At 43.7% G+C, this 19,936-nt stretch overlaps 1 protein-coding gene across 5 annotated transcripts in view; it reads right to left on the bottom strand.

Annotated features, from left to right (window-relative positions):
- LOC141146647 (ubiquitin carboxyl-terminal hydrolase 22-A) overlaps nt 1-19,936 on the bottom strand; it is a 251,632-nt gene that overhangs the window by 215,847 nt on the left and 15,849 nt on the right. For all 5 annotated transcript variants that reach the window (XM_073633064.1, XM_073633066.1, XM_073633067.1 and 2 more), the window contains one exon: nt 14,971-15,251. In XM_073633064.1, coding sequence (XP_073489165.1) covers nt 14,971-15,090 — 120 coding nt within the window. In that variant the 5' untranslated portion in view covers nt 15,091-15,251. The remainder of the gene's footprint in view (nt 1-14,970; nt 15,252-19,936) is intronic.

Raw genomic sequence — 19,936 nt, 5'->3', positions numbered from 1 at the left:
AAAATAAAACCCTTTAAAGTAGTTTTAAAAACCAGCAGTCTTTTCTGTGCCCAAGAACGAAAAAGATAAAATGACAGAACAAGACAGACTTTGTACATTTCAATTAAGGTCTGAGAACAGCATCACACCCATGGCAGATTGTGATGCAGAGCTTACCAGTGAAAACAAGGTTTTAGGGAGTGACTTACATGTGAACTTCCAACATTCTGCTTTAGTTCAAACAGAAATGTACTAGCTGGTGTAAACTGCCCTTATCAGTATTGAAGGGTAAAACGCAAGATGATATGGGCCCCCAAACTGCTCTGTATACGCCACAATTTTGCCCTCATGGATGCCTCGTAAGTGGCCATCGGGTATACACTTTACAGATCTAATTCCGAAGAAGCATTCATCTAGAATTAAAAACTCACTACTCTACAGAATGGCAAAGGCCAAGGGGGTCTGGCAGCCCCATATGATACCAGGGATCTCCAAACTACGGCCCTCCAGCTGTCGCGGAACTACACTTCCCATGAGGCATTGTAAAACTCTAACATTCACAGACATGACTAGGCATGATGGGAATTTTAGTTCCTGAGCACCTGGAGGGCCAAAGTTTGGAGACTGATAGCCTATTTTATAGCTGCGCAACTTCAACATCTCACTGGGTGGGACTTAGTAGACAAAGTTAGATCCCATCTGTCGGTTGCTACTCCCAGATGCAAATTTTGCAGCACTCTCACACTTGGAATTGTGCTTTTCACACATCTCAACATGTTGCCCTAGTGTCTTTACCAACGTCACTCTGGTGCGATTTAAAGACTAGTATATGGGTTGATGGTTACATGAAATGCACCGCGTTATGGCACAACCCCAACTATGTTGAATTAGCTAAAATTACAAGGATTTCACTCCTGGCAGGACTTTGATATCCACTTTATTATTCAATGCTTTTCTACAGGTTTTTTTGGTGCCTACAACTGCATCATGGGCTTCAAGCACAAACTTCTCTCCACTAACTTTTGAGGAGCTACAACTGATTCAAAAATTGATGGAGGGTACCAGCAAGAAAAAACACGATCTCTCGTACATACTCCAGCCTTTTAAAATCTTACCCAAGCCAAAACTCTGTTCAATCACATTGTATAAGGAAATGGAAGGTAGACATGGGGAAGGTGATTTTGACCTCTGTACCACTCATCTTCCTGTCCTCTTCACATAAACTCAGTTATTTTCTTTGCACAAAGCTTACAGGACCCTGGCTCAACTGTTGAGTTGGGGCAAGAGGGATTGCCCCTTATGCCCCAAATTCAACGGTGATGTAGGCGATTTAATACACGTTCTGAAAAGGTCCAAAATTATTCAGATATTGGAAAGATATTACCAGTATATCATTGCTCTTTAATATTCCTCAGAATCCAGTGGTGTGCCTCTTGGCAAGAAAAATAAGCATTTAAACCTCCAAGTCACATAGCAATAACGAGGCTGCTGGAAACTGCCAGTAAATTAAATAGCCCAATTTTGTTAATCGCCTCATACATCCAACAGACAAGTGGACTGAGCAGGTGAACGCCACATTAATACATGAAAAACGAACTTACCAACACAATAACTCCTAGGAAATTTGTGTTCATTTTAAAATGTCTGGCAAACTGGCTGGACACTCCAGGTCTTGCAGGTTTAAACTTTTTTGTACCGAGCCAGTTCTATCCTACTTCATGCTAACCACACTGGAAACCAACACCTGGTGTAGGACCCTATAAACACAAGCCCACTTAAAAACATTGTCCGCTTAAAAGCTCAAGACTTTAGAGACTGAACACAAGCACTCTCCTACTGTGGAAAACACCACTGAGTTCTCTTTAGCCCGGTCACAACTTAGGGACCTGTACGAGGTGTCTGCACATTTGTATGCAGATAAAGCTTGCTTTGCATCAGTATAAATTCCATGACAAATGCGGTAGATCATTGGTTTGCACCCTACATCCAAAAACACCAGACATTTCCCATATCTGTGACAAGTTGGGTACTCTGTCTCCACACCTTCCATATAGCCCAGACGTTTACGGATTTCTATAAATCGTTATGCAATCTCAATTACTAGCAGCTCTAGCTTGCCCTCAGGAGACAGAGGAGAGCAATGCCGCGTACACACGATCAGAAATTCCGTCAGAAAATACTTGGATAGATTTCCGACGGAATTCCGCTCAAGCTTGCCTTGCACACACACGGTCACACAAGTTCTCTGAGCTTTCAACCGTCAAGATCACAGTGACGTACAACACTACAACGAGCCGAGAAAATGAAGTTCAATGCTTCCGAGCATGTGTGATTTTTTACAAACGCATTTTCGGATAGGAACTTTTTCCAACCGAAAAATAGAGAACCTGCTCTCAATCTTTTGCTGGCTGGAATTCTGCCAGCAAAAGTCCAATGGAGCATACACACGGTCAGAATTTCTGACTAAAAGCTCACATCCGACTTTTTCTGGCAGAATTTCTGATCGTGTGTATGGGGCATTAGGCATCTTACATTGCGAGAACAGCATTACCCACATTGACTAAGGATGATATTAGAGATTTGAAAGAGCTCATTACTGTGGATGAGGTCGCCATAGCGGCCTCTCCATCGGTTAAGAGCCCAGGTGGCTTCATCCCTAAATTCTACAAACACTTTGCTCCCCTCCTTTTGCTAAAGTGTTTAACTCCCTGTGTCAAAAGGGTCAGCATTCTCACCGCAAACACTGGAGGCACACATTTCCTTCATCCCGACAAAGGCCCCACGCTTTCTGCAAATTAAGATCAACTCCTATCAGGGACATAGGGTGATAAAGTGTTTGCCAAGGTGTTGGCTAACAGATTGCAGCCCCTATTGCCCAATCTGATACATTTGGACCAAGTTAGATTTGTGAGTGTACGTGAAATCCAGGATAATACCCAGAAAACCATTCTAGCTGACTATGCCCACACATGATATCCCCCTCTGTCTCCTGACGGTTGATGCTGAGAAATCAATCGAACGGCAATTTCTTAGACCGTCTCTGCAACAGATAGGACTGGGTCCCCAAATGTTATCCAAGATTATGTCCCTCTATTCCTCACCGTCTGCCAGAATTCACATAAACGGTTCATTATCCCCCGCATTCCACATCCATAACAGGACGAGACAGGGTTGCCCTTTATCCCCTCTCCTGTACATCCTAACCATGGAACACTTGGCTGTCGCCCTCCATAACAGCACTATTACGGAAGGCCTTATGCATACTAAACTCGCCCTTTTTGCAGACAACCTGCTAATGTTTAACGAAACCCCACGTATGCATGCCCTCAATTCTACGTGAGTTTAAGGCATTCGGGGCAATGAGTACACCACAGCACGTCAAAAATTTTCAATATCTCACTGTCAGGGGCGAACACCTTTCGACCGCCTTAACTTTCAAGGCAGGGTGCCAGACTATACGATATTTAGGAACCATCATCCCAACAGAAGCATCCTGGCTTTTCTGTCAATTTTACTCTTCTTAAAACTCAGGCCGATTCATCCTCCTATGCAACCACACGGCTTTCCTGGTTGGGTAGGGTGAACGCTCTGAAAATGGACGTTCTCCCCCAATTTTTATATTTATTCCAAACCATTCCTATCCACATACCGACCTCGTATTTCAAGAAGCTTCGTCAGCTGTTCTCCAGTTTCATATGGGGTGCGACTCGCCCCAGGATAAAGTACGAAACCCTCGCTCTTCTGAAAACGGAGGAGGCAGCCAGAGCCTCAGATACTTCTCTGTACCACAAGGCAGCTGTGCTAATACGCATTGTGGACTGGTTTCACCATACCAAGTCCAAAACGTGGGTCCAACTAGAAAACCATTTAAACCCAATTGAGCTCTGTGCTTTACTGTGGACCCCTGCGGCAAGTCGTGGGAATCTGTCTCTTGTAGCAGACCTTACTCGCCAAATGATTCAAATTTGGGATCGGACAATTCAGCCTGGAACCGTGTCCAAGCAATTGGGACCCATGACTCCCTTTTCTTTGGGTCTCCTGCATTCCCGCCTGCCGTAAGTAGGTCGGAATTTGGACCATGGCGTAGGGACGAATGCAAAGACTTGCCCAAGTCCTCCGTGCAGACCCCTCCCTGATGAGATTCTTCTCCCTGTTAGCTTGCCAATCTTCGACACTAGCTTCAAAGAAGACCAGTCTTATCGTACAGTCGCAGTCTTCCTTCATTGTCCGATACCCTATCTGAACCATCGGGATTTGACGACCTGCTTCTACAGACTGACCCCCGGACCCATGTGGTCTCCCAGCGCTACTCAATCTCTTCTCCTGACCTCCCATCATACACATGGACTTGGGAATCAGAGTTACAACATTCTATTTCAGGTGTTCATTGGCAAAAATGCTTCATTTTGATGCACAAGCTTTCTTTAGCAACCCCAACTCAAGGGAAAGGGTTTAAATTAGTTACGAGATGGTACAGATGCCCTCTCAGATGCTTGCTAGAGATGTTTGGGGTCTAGGGGTACCTTGCTTCACATATGGATGGACTGCTCCTGTCAAAAGATTCTAGCACAAGGTTTTTGATCTGTACTGCAGGCTTATGGTGACATCTCTATAACCCTCACCAGAGAAAGCCCTTCTTTCCATGATTCCTGGTCCTCTAAAATCAAAAAAAAAAAAAAAAAAAAAAAAAAAAAAAAAAGGAAGTACTCAGTCACTTCCTTGTTGTAGCACAGATAGTATTCCCCCACCACTGGAGAGCGACAAATTTGTTATTTGGGGAATGGACTATTGAAGTAGACCGCATACAAGACTTGGAACGTCTGTTGGCCCAGGAAAATGACAAAGAGGAACAGTTTTCCCTCACGTAAGCCTCCTGGTCCATGTTTCGTTATTCCAGAGTTTGTGCTGTGGGCAAAACACCTACATCCACCCCAATAGCTGTGATGGAGTGTCTCCTCCCCTTTTTCTCTTACCTGGCTACTTAGTCATTCTTCATTTCTTGTCTACATCTACGTGCATTGCTCCCCTGATTTTTGGACCGAGTTGTGATCCTACCAATAATTACTTTTTCTTAAGACTCAATTATCTCCTACTTTATGTGTTCTTATCGCACTTCATAATCATCCTGATTTACCTCAGGATGACAATGTTGATATCTATAGGATATATTTTAGTATACACCGTTTTCTGTTTCTATAGGCAATAAGCATAAACACCAAAAAAAACGAGACCTACATGATGCTGGTGGAACGGTTATTACCATCTCTCGTAATGGTCATCATAACTCTTATGTTTATATACATATGTCCAAATTATATATTTTCAATAAAATGAGATTGAACTAAACATTGTCAGCTATTTATGTACTAAAGAGTAACTTGCCGTGTACACTTATAGTTTTTTTTTTTTTTTTTTTAATGATTTTTTCCCCTGCCTTTTTGTTTCCCCTCACTTCTGTTTATAAAAAGGTATAAGTAACACCACAGACAAATCATGTTATTATTCTGTACAATATGCATCACTGACACATCTGTTCATTTGTTGGAATGTATGACTATTGTCTGCTCTAAATACTGTGCGCATTTAAACTAACTTGATTCAAAGAAATACTGACACATTCTCTACAGGGATCTTCAGAGCCTTAGTAAGAGGAGACACTGATGGATCTACCATAGAACAGCCCATTCTTAAAGCAGAGTTCCACTTGTTTTTCAGTTTATTAAAAGTCAGCAACTACAAAGAAAAAAAAAAAAAAATGTAGCTGCTGACTTGACACTCACCTGTCCCACGGTCCAGCAATGAGGGCGTCCAAAGCCTCGCTCCTCCCCCCTCCTCTCTGCTGTCATTGCAACTGTGGGCTCCCGGCTGTGACATCTTGCGGCTTCACAGCTGGGCACGCATTTGCACTCTTAGTGGCTAGGCAATCTTCTAGAACCTGTGACTTGTCCCAGAATATTGTAGAGAGGGAGGGGGAGAGAAGTTGCCGCCTAGGCGGCCATGTGACTGAAGCACCTATCAAAAGTAGGTACCCACTCCCCCTCCAAAGAAATTACTTGCCAAATGTGGCATGTAAGGGGGCGAGGAGTGCTTATAACGGAAGTTTCAAATTTGGGTGGAACGCCACTTTAAATAAAGGGCTCCTCAGACAGGTATTGGACTGTGAAAACTTTTGGGAGGTGTAAATCGTTTATCATGAGCTTCAAGTCAGTGAACAAAACGTCTAGAAATGTTTTTGTGCACCTATGCCCTGCCAGGGACTTTAGACTGGTAGCAGTTCTAGCAAAGGCTATATCATCTTTAATTTGACAAGCACCCCATCAAAAGACAAAGTGATCTCTCCAAACCTGACAGATGGCAATTCCCTCTGACTCCTCAGGGTCAATTTATCCAGCAAGGATTGAAGATAATCAGATGGAGCTTTTAAAACCAAAAATAAAACTGACTGCTGACAGCAAGAGGAGGTTTAAAAGACCAGGTGACCGAGTCGCTTTAAAATAGCAGCAAGGACTAACTGCAGTTGAACCACGGGAAGGAGGTTTCCTCGCGCTGAAAGGTGGAAACAGTATGGAGTGTGCATGCGCAACAATGCACAGTTATGCAGCACTCAATAACTCAAGCTTTAAAGTGGTTCCAAAGTCTAAAAGTTTACCTTTAAGTGGATGTAAACCCAACTCATGATATTTGAGCTGGGCACATATCTGTAGCGTTTTCTTATCTCTCTCCAAAACACTGAGGCCCGTGTGTTTCTTTTGTCCTGTAGCTGTTATCAGCATGATTACTTCTAACAATTTATCTGGCACAGGGGATAAAAGCAGCATAAATATGTGAGAGGTTGCTATAAATAGATTAGCAGAGTGCTGCTCAATTCACAGCAGAGCTCTGCACATTCCTTCCTTCACCAATGTGGAGTGGGGGTGAGAATCTTTCCTCCAATCAGCTGTATGCCAATAATCCACTCCCAGGGCTGAACAGGAAGAGAAACGCTCTAACACAATGTATATATAAAAGTTGAAGACAGCAGATATACATGTAAAAACTTATGTAAGGAGATTTGGTTCATCTCTGTGCATCTTCTGAGGCTGTTCACTGGGTATATATGTGAGGGTTTGCATCCATACAAAAAAAAAAAAAAAAGAGGGGGGGGGGGGGGGGGAGAAAAACTCACCTTAGGCCTAGGTATACGCCCCAAACAAAGTTTATTAATGTAAATGAGTAGGTAAATTACTCACAAAATTAGGCTTGGATAAAAGCATATAATAATCTTCCACATGGGTCCATAGAACTATCCACATCTCATGGGGCTATCCCATAGAGGAATAGGCTAACACGTTTTGAGGAGTTACTCTTCCTCAGAAAAATTTAGCCAAGCCTAATTTTGTGAGTATTTTACATTAATAAAAACTTTGGGGATAATGCGCTAGGCCTACACGCCTTCTGTCTTTTTTCATGTTCCAGTGCTTTGGACTCCCCAGTCTGCGGAGGGCAGCGAGGAGTGCATTGCCCTATCTAGAGCAAAGAGTTTATGACTGTATAGAGGCCTACTGCACAGCACAGGAGATTGAACTTTGTGCCCCCTCTTTATACATACCTGAGCCCATTCCCGATCCAGCGCTGTGCATGAGAGTAGAAGCTCTCCTGGCTCTCTCTTGTCTGGGTAAACTGATAGCAGCTTTGGCTCCTGCTGTCAGACAAATCCTGTGATGATTTGATGTGGGGGCGAGGCCAAGCTGTCTGTCAATAAAACGCAGACAGGGCGGTTCGGAAGCAAACACGCCAAAGATGAGCCAAGATGAGATTGCGCATTTTCTGTTAATCCAATAAACCTCATTTCACTACTGAAATATTACGGTGTCCTTCAGTTATATGATAGATCAAAATGAAATTGCTGATCCAAAACACCCACATTTTTTATAAATGACAACCATGGAAGTTGTCAGGGGTTCCTAAACTTTTGCACACAACTGTAAATACATGTGTGCATAGTGCGGTCACAGATTTACTTTAAAGTGATAAAGCCTCCGTTTTAAAAAACAAAAAACCCCCATGTTATACTTGTCTGCTCTGTGCAGCCCCGCTCCCTTTTTCTCCTCATTGACATACTGATTGATAGCAGCGGGAGCCAACAGCACCATGCTGTTGTCTCAGCCATGAGGAGGGGAGTCCCGGGCGGCCGAGACACTCCTGCAAAATCACGGGATAGAAAGAGGCCAGGTAAGTAGTAGGGGGGGCTGCTGCACACCTTTTTTTTTTATCTGAATGCATTAAGGAAAAAAAAATAAACCACTTTAACCACTTGACGACCGCCTCACGCCGATGTACGTCGGCAAGGTGGCACGGACAGGCAAAATCACGTACATATACGTGATTTGCCTTCCGCGGGTGGGGGGTCCGATCGGACCCCCCCCCGGTGCCCGAGGCGGTCGTCTTTTGTCCCATGGCGATCGGAGGTGAGGGGGAGGCCATCCGTTCGTGGCCCCCCCCTCGCGATCGCCGCCGGCCAATGAGAACATTCCTTTGCTGCTGTATGCTAAACAGCAGCAAAGGAAATGATGTCATCTCTCCTCGGCTCGGTAATTTCCGTTCCAGCCCGAGGAGAGAAGACAGGTATGTGAGTGCACAACACCACACACACACACACACACACACACACAAAACACCCCGATCCCCCCCCAATCACCCCCCCCCCCCCCCCGTCACAAACTGACACCAGCAGTTTTTTTTTTTTTTTTCTGATTACTGCATTGGTGTCAGTTTGTGACAGTTACAGTGTTGGGACAGTGAGTATTAGCCCCCTGTAGGTCTAGGATACCCCCCTAACCAAGTTTTAACCCCTTGATCACCAGTGTCGCTAAGCGATCATTTTTCTGATCGCTGTATTAGTGTCGCTGGTGACGCTAGTTAGGGCCCTAAATATTTAGGTTCGCCGTCAGCGTTTTATAGCGTCAGGGACCCCTATATACTACCGAATAAATGTTTTAACCCCTTGATGGCCCCCTAGTTAACCCTTTCACCACTGATCACCGTATAACTGTTACGGGTGACGCTGGTTAGTTTGTTTATTTTTTATAGTGTCAGGGCACCCACCGTTTATTACCGAATAAAGGTTTAGCCCCCTGATCGCCCGGCGGTGATATGCGTCGCCCCAGGCAGCGTCAGATTAGCGCCAGTACCGCTAACACCCACGCACGCAGCATACGCCTCCCTTAGTGGTATAGTATCTGATCGGATCAATATCTGATCCGATCAGATCTATACTAGCGTCCCCAGCAGTTTAGGGTTCCCAAAAATGCAGTGTTAGCAGGATCAGCCCAGATACCTGCTAGCACCTGCGTTTTGCCCCTCCGCCCAGCCCACCCAAGTGCAGTATCGATCGATCGATCACTGTCACTTACAAAACACTAAACGCATAACTGCAGCGTTCGCAGAGTCAGGCCTGATCCCTGCGATCGCTAACAGTTTTTTGGTAGTATTTTGGTGAACTGGCAAGCACCAGCCCCAAGCAGCGTCAGATTAGCGCCAGTACCGCTAACACCCACGCACGCAGCATACGCCTCCCTTAGTGGTATAGTATCTGAACGGATCAATATCTGATCAGATCTATACTGGCGTCCCCAGCAGTTTAGGGTTCCCAAAAACGCAGTGTTAGCGGGATCAGCACAGATACCTGCTAGCACCTGCATTTTGCCCCTCCGTCCGGCCCAGCCCACCCAAGTGCAGTATCGATCGATCACTGTCACTTACAAAACACTAAATGCATAACTGCAGCGTTCGCAGAGTCAGGCCTGATCCCTGCGATCGCTAACAGTTTTTTGGTAGTATTTTGGTGAACTGGCAAGCACCAGCCCCAAGCAGCGTCAGATTAGCGCCAGTACCGCTAACACCCACGCACGCAGCATACGCCTCCCTTAGTGGTATAGTATCTGAACGGATCAATATCTGATCCAATCAGATCTATATTGGCGTCCCCAGCAGTTTAGGGTTCCCAAAAACGCAGTGTTAGCGGGATCAGCACAGATACCTGCTAGCACCTGCATTTTGCCCCTCCGTCCGGCCCAGCCCACCCAAGTGCAGTATCGATCGATCACTGTCACTTACAAAACACTTAACGCATAACTGCAGCGTTCGCAGAGTCAGGCCTGATCCCTGCAATCGCTAACAGTTTTTTTTGTAGCTTTTTATTGAACTGGCAAGCGCCAGTGGCCTAGTACACCCCGGTCGTAGTCAAACCAGCACTGCAGTAACACTTGGTGACATGGCGAGTCCCATAAGTGCAGTTCAAGCTGGTGAGGTGGCAAGCACAAGTAGTGTCCTGCTGCCACCAAGAAGACAAACAGGCCCGTCGTGCCCATAGTGCCCTAACTGCTGCATTCGCTAATCCTAATTGGGAACCCACCGCTTCTGCAGCGCCCGTACTTCCCCCATTCACATCCCCAACCAAATGCAGTCGGCTGCATGAGAGGCATTTTCTTTATGTCCTCCCGAGTACCCCTACCCAACGAACCCCCCCAAAAAAAGATGCTGTGTCTGCAGCAAGCGCGGATATAGGCGTGACACCCGCTATTATTGTCCCTCCTGTCCTGACAATCCTGGTCTTTGCATTGGTGAATGTTTTGAACGCTACCATTCATTAGTTGAGTATTAGCGTAGGGTACAGCATTGCACAGACTAGGCACACTTTCACAGGGTCTCCCAAGATGCCATCGCATTTTGAGAGACCCGAACCTGGAACCGGTTACAGTTATAAAAGTTAGTTACAAAAAAAAGTGTAAAAAAAAAAAAAAATATATAAAATTAAAAAAAATAGTTGTCGTTTCATTGTTCTCTCTCTCTCTATTCTCTCTCTCTATTGTTCTGCTCTTTTTTACTGTATTCTATTCTGCAATGTTTTATTGTTATGTTTTATCACGTTTGCTTTTCAGGTATGCAATTTTTTATACTTTGCCGTTTACTGTGCTTTATTGTTAACCATTTTTTTGTCTTCAGGTACGCCATTCACGACTTTGAATGGTTATACCAGAATGATGCCTGCAGGTTTAGGTATCATCTTGGTATCATTCTTTTCAGCCAGCGGTCGGCTTTCATGTAAAAGCAACCCTAGTGGCTAATTAGTCTCTAGACTGCTTTTACAAGCCGTGGGAGGGAATGCCCCCCCCCCCCCTTCCGTGTTTTTCTCTGGCTCTCCTGTCTCAACAGGGAACCTGAGAATGCAGCCGGTGATTCAGCCAGCTGACCATAGAGCTGATCAGAGACCAGAGTGGCGCCAAACATCTCTATGGCCTAAGAAACCGGAAGCTACGAGCATTTTATGACTTAGATTTCGCCGGATGTAAATATCGCCATTGGGAAATTGGGGAAGGATTTTATCACACCGATCTTGGTGTCGTCAGATGCTTTGAGGGCAGAGGAGAGATCTAGGGTCTAATAGACCCCATTTTTTTCAAAAAAAGAGTACCTGTCACTACCTATTGCTATCATAGGGGATATTTACATTCCCGAGATAACAATAAAAATGATTTAAAAAAAAAAAAAAAAAATGAAAAAGGAACAGTTTAAAAATAAGATAAAAAAGCAAAAAAATAATAAAGAAAAAAAAAAAAATAAGCACCCCTGTCGCCCCCTGCTCTCGCGCTAAGGCGAACGCAAGCGGCGGTCTGTCGTCAAACGTAAACAGCAATTGCACCATGCATGTGAGGTATCGCCGCGAAGGTCAGATCGAGGGCAGTAATTTTTGCAGTAGACCTCCTCTGTAAATCTAAAGTGGTAACCTGTAAAGGCTTTTAAAAATGTATTTATTTTGTTGCCACTGCACGTTTGTGCGCAATTTTAAAGCATGTCATGTTTGGTATCCATGTACTCGATCATCTTTTTTATTTCATCAAACATTTGGGCAATATAGTGTGTTTTAGTGCATTAAAATTTAAAAAAGTGTGTTTTTTCCCCAAAAAATGCTTTTGAAAAATCGCTGCGCAAATACTGTGTGAAAAAAAAAAATGAAACACCCACCATTTTAATCTGTAGGGCATTTGCTTTAAAAAAAATATATAATGTTTGGGGGTTCAAAGTAATTTTTTTGCAAAAAAAAATAACTTTTTCATGTAAACAATGAGTGTCAGAAAGGGCTTTGTCTTCAAGTGGTTAGAAGAGTGGGTGATGTGTGACATAAGCTTCTAAATGTTGTGCATAAAATGCCAGGACAGTTCAAACCCCCCCCCCAAATGACCCCATTTTGGAAAGTAGACACCCCAAGCTATTTGCTGAGAGGCATGTCGAGTCCATGGAATATTTTATATTGCGACACAAGTTGCGGGAAAGAGACAAAATTTTTTTTTTTTTTTTTTGCACAAAGTTGTCACTAAATGATATATTGCTCAAACATGCCATGGGAATATGTGAAATTACACCCCAAAATACATTCAGCTGCTTCTCCTGAGTACGGGGATACCACATGTGTGAGACTTTTTGGGAGTCTAGCCGCGTACGGGACCCCGAAAACCAAGCACCGCCTTCAGGCTTTCTAAGGGCGTGAATTTTTGATTTCACTCTTCACTGCCTATCACAGTTTCGGAGGCCATGGAAAGCCCAGGTGGCACAAAACCCCCCCAAATGACCCCATTTTGGAAAGTAGACACCCAAAGCTATTTGCTGAGAGGTATAGTGAGTATTTTGCAGACCTCATTTTTTGTCAAAGTTTTGAAATTTGAAAAAAGAAAAAAAAAAAAAAAAAATGTTTTTTCTTGTCTTTCTTCATTTTCAAAAACAAATGAGAGCTGCAAAATACTCACCATGTCTCTCAGCAAATAGCTTGGGGTGTCCACTTTCCAAAATGGGGTCATTTGGGGGGGTTTTGTGCCACCTGGGCATTCCATGGCCTCCGAAACTGTGATAGGCAGTGAAGAGTGAAATAAAAAATTTACACCCTTAGAAATCCTGAAGGTGGTGCTTGGTTTTCGGGGCCCCGTATGCGGCTAAGCTCCCAAAAAGTCCCACATATGTAGTATCCCTATACTCAGGAGAAGCAGCTGAATGTATTTTGGGGTGCAATTCCACATAGGCCCATGGCCTGTGTGAGCAATATATCATTTAGTGACAACTTTTTGTAAATATATATTTTTTTTTTTTTTGTCATTATTCAATCACTTGGGACAAAAAAAAAATAAATATTCAATGGGTTCAACATGCCTCTCAGCAATTTCCTTGGGGTGTCTACTTTCCAAAATGGGGTCATTTGGGGGGGTTTTGTACTGCCCTGCCATTTTAGCACCTCAAGTAATGACATAGGCAGTCAAACTAAAAGCTGTGTAAATTACAGAAAATGTACCCTAGTTTGTAGACGCTATAACTTTTGCGTAAACCAATAAATATACGCTTATTGACATTTTTTTTACCAAAGACATGTGGCCGAATACATTTTGGCCTAAATGTATGACTAAAATTTAGTTTATTGGATTTTTTTTATAACAAAAAGTAGAAAATATCGTTTTTTTTCAAAATTTTCGGTCTTTTTCCGTTTATAGCGCAAAAAATAAAAACTGCAGAGGTGATCAAATACCATCAAAAGAAAGCTCTATTTGTGGGAAGAAAAGGACGCAAATTTCGTTTGGGTACAGCATTGCATGACCGCGCAATTAGCAGTTAAAGCGACGCAGTGCCAAATTGGAAAAAGACCTCTGGTCCTTAGGCAGCATAATGGTCCGGGGCTCAAGTGGTTAAGCCCTCACTTATCGAACATAACACCCCCAACCCCTCAAATACACTGGAAGTAAACTTCAACATTTCTTCAGGGATCAAAAGTCTATACCAGAACCCTTGTGGAAGTGAAGAAAAAAGTGTTGCAACCTTTTTCCAAAGTATTTTCAAAGGCACCGCAGTCATAGGCTTGGTTCACGCTGTGTAAGGAATCCGGACACCCAAACAAATGCACTGTTCTTTAGCAAACACACAGGGAGTACCATCAATTCTAAATGGAGGAGGAAGAAAAAGGGATGGATCGGGGACTTCTTTCCCTGCATTTCTGCAGATAGGGCAGTCCACTGAATGAATGGGCTTCCCTACGGGGGGGGGGGGGGCGCAATTGTAAAGCTATGAAGTTCAGCCACATTTTTACCATCCCCAAATACTCCCTCTTTAACTGCAGAGGTTTGTACACATGCTGTGGCCGCAACAAGTATCGCCCCCCGAGATGAATGGGGCCACGCTACAACCTCCCTGCAGTTGCATGCATTGCACAATACTGGCATGGTGCTGCTGCATTTAGGGAGTTAAAAACAGGTGTTGAGTAGACATTGTCAAGAAACCCAGGGGTTTCTGGAGCAATTAAATGAGGGTTTTTTGAGCAATAAACATGAAATCGATACTAATGATTTTTTAGCCATCTGTAAAGGGAATATTCTTGCCACTGAGCAAGGTTTAAAGGCTCTCTTCCTACTGACCACCATACTAGATTATAATTATCAGCAGGTGTTCCTAAGACTTAAAGTTACTTAAAGTATTCCTTTATGCTAAGAAGGTTGAGAAAGGCTGTGCTACACCAAAAAAAAAAAAAAAAAAAAAAAAAAAAAAAAAAAAAAAAAGGTGAGCAATAAGATGATGTATTGCAAGTCTCCTGGAGTTTTCTTTTTATAGTCTTCTTTGCATCAATTTTTTCAAAGGAGAACAAACACTTGAAACTTGGGAGGGGCAGAATGTGGTTGTTTGTCAATCCTTTTACAGAAGGAGAGGGATCTTAATAGGATTACCATAAAAAAAGGGAACCAATTCTTTCCACAGGTAACCTCAAATTCAAAACCTTGCACTATAAGAAAGGGCTGGCCTGTTAATTTAGTCTAAATAAACCTACTACAGCAATCCTAAAAAAGTGTATGACAGTCCAGGGCAGCAAAGACCAATTAGCCAGACCCGATAAATAGAGCTTAAAGTGACAATTACTAGCATACAGTTTGATAAATGACAGAGGGAAGATGAAATCAACGCGATTTGCCTAAGAAAGCTTACCTTTCTTTTCCGGGTTTCTGGTGTCCCACTCCACACAAAGCACTGGTAGATTGCACGCAGATTTTGCTTCCAATTGTCCACTTTATAGCTGTTCACATGGGAGCAGCCGGACGGACTCATGACAAACCTACATGCAATTTCTGAGGGTGGGGGTCCGAAGACACAAGGGACAGTATTTTGAAGAGGAGGAGGACAGGGCTGAATGCCCCGCCCTCCTCCTTTAGCAGTTTTTCCAAGCTTTTCCAAGAAGTCTACAATTAAGACATCGATGATCTGGTGTCCTGTAAACAAATAAAAGAAAAAAAAATGATCAGAAAATGTATATTAATTTCAATAGTAAATAGAATATATCAGACAGGTTCCATGATCAACTATTTGCCAAGCCGAGGCTGTCACTTCCTATATATTGTATAGAATAATGTGGGGGATTTCACCTTTAGGCTTACTTCAGGTACTGGCAGCAGGAAGAAGTGCAGGATCTACGTGCAAGTAAAGCCACACTGCTTGGCCAACCAACTTTATAGAACACAAATAAAAACAAACATACAATACAAAACCCAGAACAGTCTCAAAAGAAAAAAAAATTACATTACCCCTTCATCACTGGGCAGGCTCCTCTAGGGAGGCTGCTTGCTCAGCAGGGGGATCTGTCTGGTGATCCCCACTGAGCAGGTGGGTGGCTGGTCTGTGTCCACACCAAATAACACAGACAGCCCGCTTTCCTCTATGGGCGGTAGGATGTAAATGGACCGCCTGTGTTTACACCTGACTGCCATCCGATCCGCTAGACCAGGATGTCTCCAAATTACTTAAACAAAAAGGGCAAGTTTACAGTCCTTCAGACTTTTGGGGAGGCAGACTATGGCCACTGGAAGTAGAAAAAGATCCCGAGGTGGGTGGGACAATGCCCCATCTTCAATGTCAGTGGAGGAGAATTATGCCCCATTGCTGGTATCAGTGGACGAAATAGTGCCTTAAGGAAAGGATAAATAACAAGCAACAGGCCACAGCTGGCCCCCAGGCTGCAGTTGAGAGCACCACTATGATCGTTCTTATGGTGCACAGAATCGCCGGCAGCAAATAAGGATATCTGAATAATGCCTATAGCTGCAGGTATCATTCCGATATTCCCACTGAATTACAGGACGTCTTAAGACGTCCTTGGGCGGGAAGTGGTTAAAAAAAAAAACAAAAAAACAAAAAAACAAAAACACACCCCCTTTCCTTTTCAAGCTGCACTGTAATTTACTGTAAAATGCAATATGGCTACCTAGAGGCATTCTGTACACAGATGGTATAGAGAATGCCCCCCAGAAATGTATTTTCAGCTTGTGCGATTGGCTTACTTATTTTCTCAGAAATCTGGACTAAGATGAGTAAGATTTTGGTGAGAAACTCCCAAAGGGAAAAATCACTTTTAAGGGGATGCAGACCCAGCCACTTTCCTCAGAGCCCAGCAGGTGCAGTAATTGACAATTATAAAACCACTCCCATACAGATTCACTCAGCACAAACTGCCATTTCTCCAGAAAAAAAAAAAAAAAAAAAAAGGTACTCTTAAAATTCCTGCAATGTAGATAGATCATACAGAGGGGAATGTTTTTTTTTTTCTCAACAAGAGTGGAGTTACTCTAAAAAAGTAGCACTATGGCTGCACCACTGCAAAAAAAGCACAGTGGTGTGCTTTGAAAAAGGTACATTGTGCTCTGCAGGCTTCAGGAGTCTGAAGTTGGTGCAGAACAATACAAATGAACGAAAGTGAAAATAAAATCTGGAAGAGCCAAGGTATGTGACCAGTCAGTCACATGACGATCTCCACTGTAAGCACTTTATTAAGTAGAGATAAATTCATGAGGGGACAGATAGTAAAATGCAGGTCATGGTGTGCCAAACCCAGCGGAATGTGCTTTCTGCAATAAATGTGAACAAACCTATATTTGTAGATGGGTGAAAAGTAGGGGTAATATAATATATACACACACACACACACACACACACACACACACACACACACACACACACACAGGAGCAGGTTGGGGACCTGACACTTTAGCTTGCCGGTTTGAGCTCTGTCCCCCACATATTCCTACTGATACATCACTGGGATAGGAAAAAAAAAAAAAAAAAAAAAAAACATTGCTAATGGGAATTTGCATGGGGAAGGTAAAGACAGGCAAGCTTTAGCACAATCTGAATGGATGGCAAGATGTGCAGGCACCTGCAGTAATTTAATTTTTCATTCTCTGACAAGTTTTTATAGATAAATATGGATGCTGGAAGTCCAAAGTATAAACATGCCTCCAAAGGATAAGGCCTCATTCACATGAGGTGGACTCCGCTTCCACAGAGCCAGCCTCGGTCCGCCGGCTCAGCGGGAGATCTCTCCGTTGATCTCCGCTGAGCCGGCGGATGACAGGTCCCTCTCTGCTCACTGAGTGGGGAGGGGCTTGTCAGGCGCCGCTGCTGCCCATGGAGGGATCGGATGAAAACGGACAGCATGTTCGTTTTCATCAGATCTCACCCGATCCGATAGCGACGGATCCAGACGTAGGGCCATCCGTCTGCTTTTAGCGGATCGTACTGGGTCGGACGTCAGCGGACATGTCTCCGCTGACATCCGTCGCTCCATAGGCTAACATGGAGCGCCCGTTCAGGTACGCCATCAAAACTGACAGGCGGACTTAAACGGTCAGATCGTGTGAAAGGGGCCTAAGGTTGGAAAGTTTTCTGTAAAGGATATAATTGTGCAGCACATGAAGACATTACAGACAACTGTGTGCACTTCCAAACATATGCTAAAATGTTTGTTGACTGCCGATTGTAGAGGACATGGCCTGCATGACCTCAACCCTACTGAAGAACTGGAACACAATCTGCAAGTTAACCCAATTTTTTATAGTGTGAAAGATAATTTTACGCCGAGTAACTTGATACCCAACATGTCATGCTTGAAAATTGCACCCGCTCGTGGAATGGTGACGAACTTTGACACTTAAAAATTTCCACAGGTTACCGGTTTTGAGTTAGAGGACTTTGGCTAGAATTATTGCTCTCGCTCTAACAATCGCGGCGATACCTTATTCTAGGCTTAACTCTAGTTAAAAGTCACTAGGGAGGGTTTACAACTGCTTTAACTATATGTACAACTTGAAAATGGAGGTTTACAACCTCTTTAATACCCAGATTGTATAAATTTTAAAACATGTGTTAGCTAACCCTTAAGAGCCAGCAACGTGCTCCTTAGATTTCTTTTTCTCTAGTCAAGTGGGATATCTCTCTCTCTCTCTCTCTCTAAAACACTGGCAAAAACAGTCCAAAGGAATGAGTGGAGATGCTTTCGCAAATGCTAAAAAGCTTGCCCTGGGGAACCATGCCCTAAGCCGCTCCTCTGAAAGGTGATTTGCACTCAGATCACTTTTCAGCCAAGGTATAGCCTTCTCACCTCCTAGTTTAACCCGATAAAAAGCCACACTACCAATGCATATATTGCATGCAGTTGAAGCGCAGCCCCAATTACTTCAATAGGTCACATTCTGCGGGTGGTAGTACCTGCCAAAGTAGCACTACCAGCAGAGAAGCAAAGCATTGCACCCGTGGCATGTGTACACCCATGGGCACTGCCTTTACAGCTTAAAGGGGAGCAGGACAAAAAACCCAGTTCAGCCACATGCATTTACCCCTTCCTCTAACCACAAGTGTAAACTAGCCCCTAGTTTGCCAAAGTTCTATGTATCAAAGAGTTGGCATGTTTAGAAGTAGAAAAAAAAAAAAAAAAAAAAAAAAACCAACACACACACACACACACTTTCACCTCATCTTTTTTGGCTTATCAGGTGACATTGGAGAGGGTGCATATAGAAAGGATATGGCTAAATTGAATGAGACTCAATTTAGCCATATCCTTTCTATAAGCACCCTCTCCAATGTCACCTGCACAGCACTGCTCTGAACCAGCTTTCTGGTTTTGGTGAAAGCTGCACTTAATGCAGAGAATGCATTAAAGGAAAAAAAAAAAAAAAAAAAATTATATTATATTATATTATATTATATATATATTTATATATACCTACAACCTTTAAAACCACTTTAATAACAATACTTTAATCATAAAAACCCAATAACTGCCTCTCTGGCAGGCAGCAACTTCATTCTTTCTGAGCTATGGACAAAGCAGGTAGGCAATGCTTCCTGGTGTCAGATTCCTGGTTCCCAATGAGCACTGTGGTTCCATCCACCAGTCCATAGCCCACTAATGTGTCCTGTAGTGCAGTAGGGGCTCTCCAGCAGGCAGTGACTTCAATCTTCACTCTCTTGCAGAATTATGGCTGAACATGGATATCCAAGACTTCTGCATTTAGCTGATGTTTAGTTGCTGGGAGCTGTGCTTCTGTCTATCAGCCCATACATTACTACAGGACACAGATGTTCCCCACAAGACAGAAAATCTTCAAATGTTAAAGTGTTTGCCAAAAAAAAAAAAAAAGGAAGAAGATAGATCCTGCTTCTTTAAAGCATGTATAACAGCACAGAGCTTGTGCTGTGTCATCTGGACCCCTGTATCACCTGAAATACCTGGCTGATCCTGCCAGTTACTATCCTCCTTTTTGTAAGCTGACCATGGTTCATCATGGCTGCTGAGCCCAGACACCATGGTCAGTTTACGTGCCTCCGTCATCCACTCTCTCCTCCTCTGTGCTCCCTTGACCTCCTCCACCCAATCCTTGCCTGTCTGCCCCGTGTCAGTGCCTGCCCCTCCTGCTCTCAGAACTGTTTCAAATTTATATCCTGCTGGTTCCCTATCACGTGATTCTGTCTGGAGGGGGAGGGGGATTTCGGCCCTGCCCACTTCATCTGTCAGCCAGGCAGAGAAGAGAGCGTGATCGCAGGCAACTGCTCTGAAATCCAGTAAAGGAGGCATTTTTGTTTTTGTTTTACATAAAACACAAACAGAAGCAGCTGTCATTGG

Source organism: Aquarana catesbeiana, linkage group LG06 (genome assembly GCF_042186555.1).
Source record: "Aquarana catesbeiana isolate 2022-GZ linkage group LG06, ASM4218655v1, whole genome shotgun sequence".
Taxonomy (NCBI): domain Eukaryota; kingdom Metazoa; phylum Chordata; class Amphibia; order Anura; family Ranidae; genus Aquarana; species Aquarana catesbeiana.
This window is presented reverse-complemented; position numbering and strand designations above follow the sequence as displayed.